Raw genomic sequence first — 6623 nt, 5'->3', positions numbered from 1 at the left:
GGTTTTGTTGACTGTTTAGTAGATTTCCTATTTTTAAGGCCCAAAGGGGCTTACAGCTATTTTTATGCTTTTGTTCTTCTCTCAATGATCAAGTAGCTCAAAGTAAATTTAAGAATTGGTGGTTAGTAGTTGCTTCATATAAAATTTAGAAAATGTGTTGCATAAAAAAGGAAATTTCAGATGAGCATAAGGAAAAATACCTGAAATCTCCAGTCTAGAGAGATATCAAAGTTGTGGTTATATTCTTCCAGAATTTATATATGCCTATGTGTATAATGTTATTAAAATTCAAGCTAGTTAGAATTATTGAAGGCTGTGGGCCTGAGCCCTGCTTATCTTTGTTGAAAGAGATGCACACCATTTTCCTTTTATTAAAAAAAAAAGATTTGGGGCACCTGAGTGGCTCAGTTGTTAAGCGTCTGCCTTCGGCTCAGGTCATGATCCCAGGGTCCTGGGATCGAGCCCTGCATTGGGCTCCCTACTCAGTGGGAAGCCTGCTTCTCCCTCTCACACCCTCCCTGCTTGTGTTCCCTCTCTCGCTGTGTCTTTCTGTCAAATAAATAAATAATCTTAAAAAAAAATATTCTTTTGCAGTATTATTTTATATATACCACTGTGTCATAAACATCTTTATTATTTTTTCACGTATACTTTTTATATAAACATCTTTAATATTATTGATTATTTGCATTAACATTTTAATTGAGTTAATCCAGTGTTACCCAAAGTATGTAATGCATACTTCTGATTTTAGGTGGTGACAGGATATTTTAGGTGATAGCCTGATCCAGTATTAATTAATAGTGAATAGGGGCACCTGGGTGGCTCAGATGGTTGATCGTCTGCCTTCGGCTCAGGTCATGCATAATCCTGGGGTCCTGGGATGGAGCCCCACATCAGGCTTCTGGCTCAGCGGGGAGCCTACTTCTCCCTCTCCCGCTGCCTCTTCCCCACTCATGCGCTCTCTCTCTCTCTATCTCTGTGTCTCAAATGAATAAATAGAATCTTTTTAAAAATAAATAAATAATAGTGAATAGTATCATAAGAAAGTTAATACCTTTCCAGGTTTTTTTTTTTTAGACCATCTGTTTACAGTAAGCCAAAAGTCTGTTTGATGCTCATATATCCTTAATACTCCTTTAACACTTGCCTGTTTCTCTTATAACCTTCAGCAGTAACACCTAGCTAAAATTTTGATAATGTAGTATTAGTTTTCATTACATTCATTTCTGTTTACTATTTTATTTAAGGAAATCACAAGTGATACTGGCTTTTAATTTATACCAGGATAGAAAGTCTCCTTTTAAAATAAATTTAGATAAGTACACTAGTGAAAACATGTTAAGTTAATGATAAGTATAGATGGCATTAGGACATGGCAAAAATCCTGATGATGATATACAAGTGATTAGGGGATAGGAAGCACTATTGTTTGACATTTAAATTATTTCAAATTTTTTTCCCATTAGAAACAAGGCTGCAGTGATCGTTTGTGTAACTAAATCTTTTGCATGGACTAATTAAATTTAGTACAAATCAGTAGAAGTCCCAGAAATTTCACAAGGTAAACGCATTTAGACCTCTTATATTTTTATATAATCTAACATCCAGAGATTACACTCTTGCCAAGCTGTGAGTGAGAGCGCCTGTTTTCCCTATTCTACCTAACTCTGGGCTAATTTTTTTTCTTTAGACATGACATTTTCAGTTCTTCTTAATATTTGAATAGTATTTATTCAGAAGTACCTAATTTTTTTGCAATTCAGTAGTTATATTAAGGACTGTAACAACTGTCCTTTATTTAGTGATGGTTTGATTTTGTAAAGAAAATGATTCCAAAGATACTTGCTTTTTTCATAGTGGTGGTAAAGAAAAAGTATCTCTAATGATAAGGACAATGTCTTTTTTTCTGTAGCTTGCCCAGTTTCGACAAAGGAAAGCTCAATCTGATGGGCAGAATCCTTCTAAGAAGCAGAAAAAAAAGAGGAAAACTTCAAGCAGTAAACATGATGTGTCAACATACCATGCTTTGAATATTGAGCACTCACAGAGTGATGAAATGTACATAAATAGTTCTCAGAGGGTAGGAACAGCCGTGACTCCTGAATCCACAATAATCAAACGTGATGAGGTCTTCTCTGTTGAAGTAAGTATTCATCTAGATTTTTGAAAATTAGAAGTCTAAGTGGAAAGTTGTTGTAATGACAACACTCATTATTACCCTGTGCAGTTTTTGTGAGCTTAATTCAATAAACATTTATAGTACAACTATAATATAATACATCAAGGATTCAGCACCAAGGATACAAGGGTAAATATGACATTCTCTGCCCTTTAGGAAAGTCAGGTGGGGAAGGCAGATGTAAGATAGTCTGTGTATTCTGATTACAGCTATGGTAACAAAAATGCATATGGTACCCTAGAGTACCATGATTTGGGGGAATGCTAAATCGGCATAAGCTATCAGCAGAGAAGTAGCAAGGCAACCTCTGTGATAAAAAAGCAACATCCACAAGAACATGAAGCTATGATATGACTTGGAAACTGTAGGAAGTTTAGTTTTAAAAGCATCACAGAATGTTGGGGATGGGAGGATGGTAAAGGTGAGAGGCAGGAGATTGCACCTGGCCCATAGAAGACCCAAAATAAAGGCTGATTTTCTTCTTCTCTTTAATGGTGTGATTTTCCAGAATAAGGCGATGAGGGAGAATTTAAAAGTGGATTGGGATGGTGGATGGGTTGGAGCTACCAACTAAAACCACGAGTAGAGAAGGCTGGGATGCTTAGGAGAAAGAGTGGTGTGTGGGACAGGTAATAATTATAATTTAGAGTGTACCCTGACATATTTATATGGAAACAGAAAGATTTAGATAATATATAGGATTTGAGCTTTATTCAAAAGGTTTGGGATGTTAAAGATTAGCTAAGAGTGGATCTTTTTGATATTCTCCTGCTTAGAATTTGTTGAGCATCTTGGATATGTAGATTAGTGTTTTTCATCCAATTTGGGAAGTTTTCGGGCATTGTATCGTCAAATATTCTTTCTGCTCCTTTCTGTCCCCTCCTCAGGGTCTCCTATTATGCATGTTAGTATGTTTGATACTGTTGCACAGATCTCTCATGCTCTGTTCATTTTTCTTCATTCTTTTTTTTTAAAGATTTTATTTATTAAAAAAAAATATTTATTTATTTGACAGAGAGAGAACACAAGTAGGCAGAGTGGCAGGCAGAGGGAGAAGGAGAAGCAGGCTCCCCGCTGAGCAGGGAGCCCAATGCGGGGCTCGATCCCAGTACCCTGGGATCATGACCTAAGCCAAAGGCAGATGCTTAACCGACTGAGCCACCCAGGCGCCCCTCTTCATTCTTTTTTAATCTTTTCCTCAGACTGCATAATTTCAATTGAACTATATATTAAAGTTTGCTGATTCTTCACAGATCTGTTAAGCCCCCTGAAATGAATTTTTCATTTCAGTTATTTTACTTTTTTAAAAAATTATTTTTAAAAATTTTATTTTATTTTTTTAAGTAATCTCTACACCCCACATGGGGCTTAAACTCACAACCTCGCGATCAAGAGTCGCATGCTCCACCAACTGAGCCTGCCAGGTGCCCCTCTTTGGTTCTTTTATAGTGATGCTCTTTATTTTGTAAGGCAGTATCCTTATAGTTTTCTTCAGTATTTTAGATTTAATTTTATTCACTTATTTGACTCTATTTAAAATAGCTCAATTAAAGTTTTTGTATATGAAGTCCAATATTCCTCAGGGACCATTTCTACTGACTGTTGTTTTTCTTCTATATGGGCCATACTTTTCCTTTTTCTTTGTGTATCTTGTAATTGTTTGTTGAAATCTGGATCCTTTAAATGATGTAAAATGGCAACTCTGGTGCTTGACGTGGTTTGAAGATGTATTTGTTATCTTTTTCTGCATAACAAATCAATGTTTGGGCTTCTCACTAGAGTTTTAGCATTTCCAGTGCAAAGAGTGTCTTGTTCACCATTTCATCCTCGGTAACACAGTTTTTAGTACACAATATACATTTAATCTATAGTTGTTTAAAAGGCATAAGTGAATCAGCCATGAGGACTTAAGTCATGAAAGTATTTTAGATTTAAAAGAGGGTCATATAGGGGCGCCTGGGTGGCTCAGTCATTGAGCGTCTGCCTTCGGCTCAGGTCATGATCTCAGGGTCTTGGGATCGAGCCCTGCATTGGGCTCCCTACTCGGCAGGAGGCCTGCTTCTCCCTCTCCCACTCCCCCTGCTTGTGTTCCTTCTCTTGCTTTGTCTATTTCTGTCAAATAAATAAAAAATCTTTAAAAAAAAAAAAAAAAAAGAGGGTCATATAAGTTAGGAACCCCTATGACAGAATTTTAGGATAGGGGTAAGCTTATTTCTGTTCCTGGCATCAGTTACTACATCAGAGAGGAGGTAGACTTAGAACTTGGTATTGAGTGATGAATAAAATTTCCTTAAGTGTAGATGGGAAAGGAGACAGTGATGGTTCATATTTGTTGAATGAAAAGGTGAAATATCTAGGTCTCTTTTCTCACTTGTAAAGTGGGTGAACAGTGAAAGCAGTGAAAATTTAAGTTTCCTCCTTGAGGAAACTTCCTAGTGGTTCTGAACTGAGGGAACCTCTTTCTAGTGGTTCTAAACTAAGGGAAGCTCAGAAAAGCCACTCACTTCATACCCAAATCCCAGGGTTGTAAGAATAAAACAGGAATGTCTTAGTAAGTGTTTTATAAGCTGCAGAGGTGTTAGTAACAATGAAGATTGTTGGGCGCCTGGGTGGCTCAGTTCGTTAAGCGACTGCCTTCAGCTCAGGTCATGATCCTGGAGTCTCTGGATCGAGTCCCGCATTGGGCTCCCTGCTCGGCAGAGAGTCTGCTTCTCCCTCTGACCCTAACCCCTCTCATGTGCTCTCTCTCATTCTCTCTCTCTCTCAAATAAATAAATAAAATCTTTAAAAAAAAACAGTGAACATTGTTATTTTTCTTCAAGTTCTTACTACTTTTCTAGCATCAAGATTTGGTGGGGTTTTTTTTACCCTTTTTTTTTTTTTTTTTTAAAGTAATCTCTAAGCTCATGTTCTACCAACTGAGCCAGGCACGCTGATGATTTTTCTTTTTGAAGAAATTGAACTCTTTTGAGTAACATTTTAAGACTTTCTTTTATTTAAAAGAGACATAAGAATTAGAGGGATGATATCTTATTTGGTGCTTGTCTTACAAATGATTTGTAATGTATATAAGACCCGGTGTGAAAGTACCTCTTGATATGTTTACATTTAGAAAAATGCTTTATGATAAATGTCAGGTGTGTTAGTTAGCTATTGTGATTCATAGAGTGAAAATTTTATAGGTTTAGGGGCGTATGGCTGGCTCAGTTGGTAGAGCATGTGACTTTTGATCTCAGGGTTGTGAGTTCAAGCCCCATGTTGGGCACAGAGCTTACTTTTAAAAAAAATGAATAAAATAAAATCCACATACTTAAAGTTTTTTTTTAAAATGCTTGAATAATTTTGCTAGTTTTTTAGTGATATTTTTATATGAATTTTCTATCATATGTTACTAATAGTAATGGGTTAATGAAGTACAATGTTTGGCGGGGGAGGGGAAGGCTTTAATGTAATTGGTTTTTATTTTTGTTTTAGCCAGAAAGTGAGATTTCAACTACGGCAGATGATTATAGTTCAGAGGTAAGAATGAGTAATATTATGTAGATTAACTTTTTATGTATTATTTTTGAAACATTAATCCTTTATTTCTCGCAACTCACCTGCTTATGTATTTTTATAAATATAATGAAGTATAGCATAACAAAATACAATGTAAATGACCTAGAAAACCTGAAGGTTATGTTTTTCTCTCTGTATTTTTTTCAGATTATTAACTAAGGTCTTAAATCTGTTTGAATAGCTTGGGCCTTAATTAGAGGCCTTTAAGTTTCTAGGAAAATGATATTGAGATTTAGGATTAATTATCATCATAAGGTATCCATATTCAACACAGTAAATATTTCATTATACATATACTATTTCACATTGTGAGTGATGCTTTTTACAAATGCTTTAATTCTATATAATTACATAAATTCATTTGTTGAAATTAATGCTGCAATAGTGATTTTTAATTTAGGTGATAAAAGCTAATGTAGGCATTGGCCACATTAGGAAATACCTTCTTTATGTATTATTAATAAATATATGTCATATTGTTATCTTTTTCTTATTGTTTTAGATATCATTATCATTTCTTTGGTCCAGAATTTGAGGATATGGAAAATTATTCCTTGCTCTGAATGGTTCAGCAACTCAGTGTATTCCATAAGTTTTGATATATTGTAGGTTTCTAATACCAAAAAAAAAAAATCATGTTCTAAGTGAACAGACTACTGTTTTGAATTGCAAATGGGAGTAAAAACTCTGATACTTCAAAAGTTTAATGTGCTTAAAAGCTGGGAATATACTTATTGGTAGTTTGGTCAAGAAGATAATTAACAAGGGTTGAATAAATAAATTGGTACCTGATTTACATTACATAAAGTTGCCTATAGGGAAAGTATCTCAATTTAAAATCACGACTTGCAGGGGTGCCTCGGTGGCTCAGTCGTTAAGCATC

General features: G+C 35.3%; 1 protein-coding gene across 1 annotated transcript in view; it reads left to right on the top strand.

Annotated features, from left to right (window-relative positions):
- AKAP9 (A-kinase anchoring protein 9) overlaps nt 1-6623 on the top strand; it is a 190330-nt gene that overhangs the window by 56531 nt on the left and 127176 nt on the right. Inside the window, exons 3-4 of the mRNA XM_081799698.1 lie at nt 1916-2146; nt 5657-5701. Of these exons, the coding sequence (XP_081655824.1) occupies nt 1916-2146; nt 5657-5701 (276 nt within the window). The remainder of the gene's footprint in view (nt 1-1915; nt 2147-5656; nt 5702-6623) is intronic.

The sequence above is a fragment of the Leptonychotes weddellii genome, chromosome 12 (genome assembly GCF_054177405.1).
Source record: "Leptonychotes weddellii isolate Sample4059 chromosome 12, ASM5417740v2, whole genome shotgun sequence".
NCBI lineage: Eukaryota > Metazoa > Chordata > Mammalia > Carnivora > Phocidae > Leptonychotes > Leptonychotes weddellii.
The sequence above is the reverse complement of the archived record's forward strand: the minus strand, read 5'-3'. Positions and strand labels throughout refer to the sequence as shown.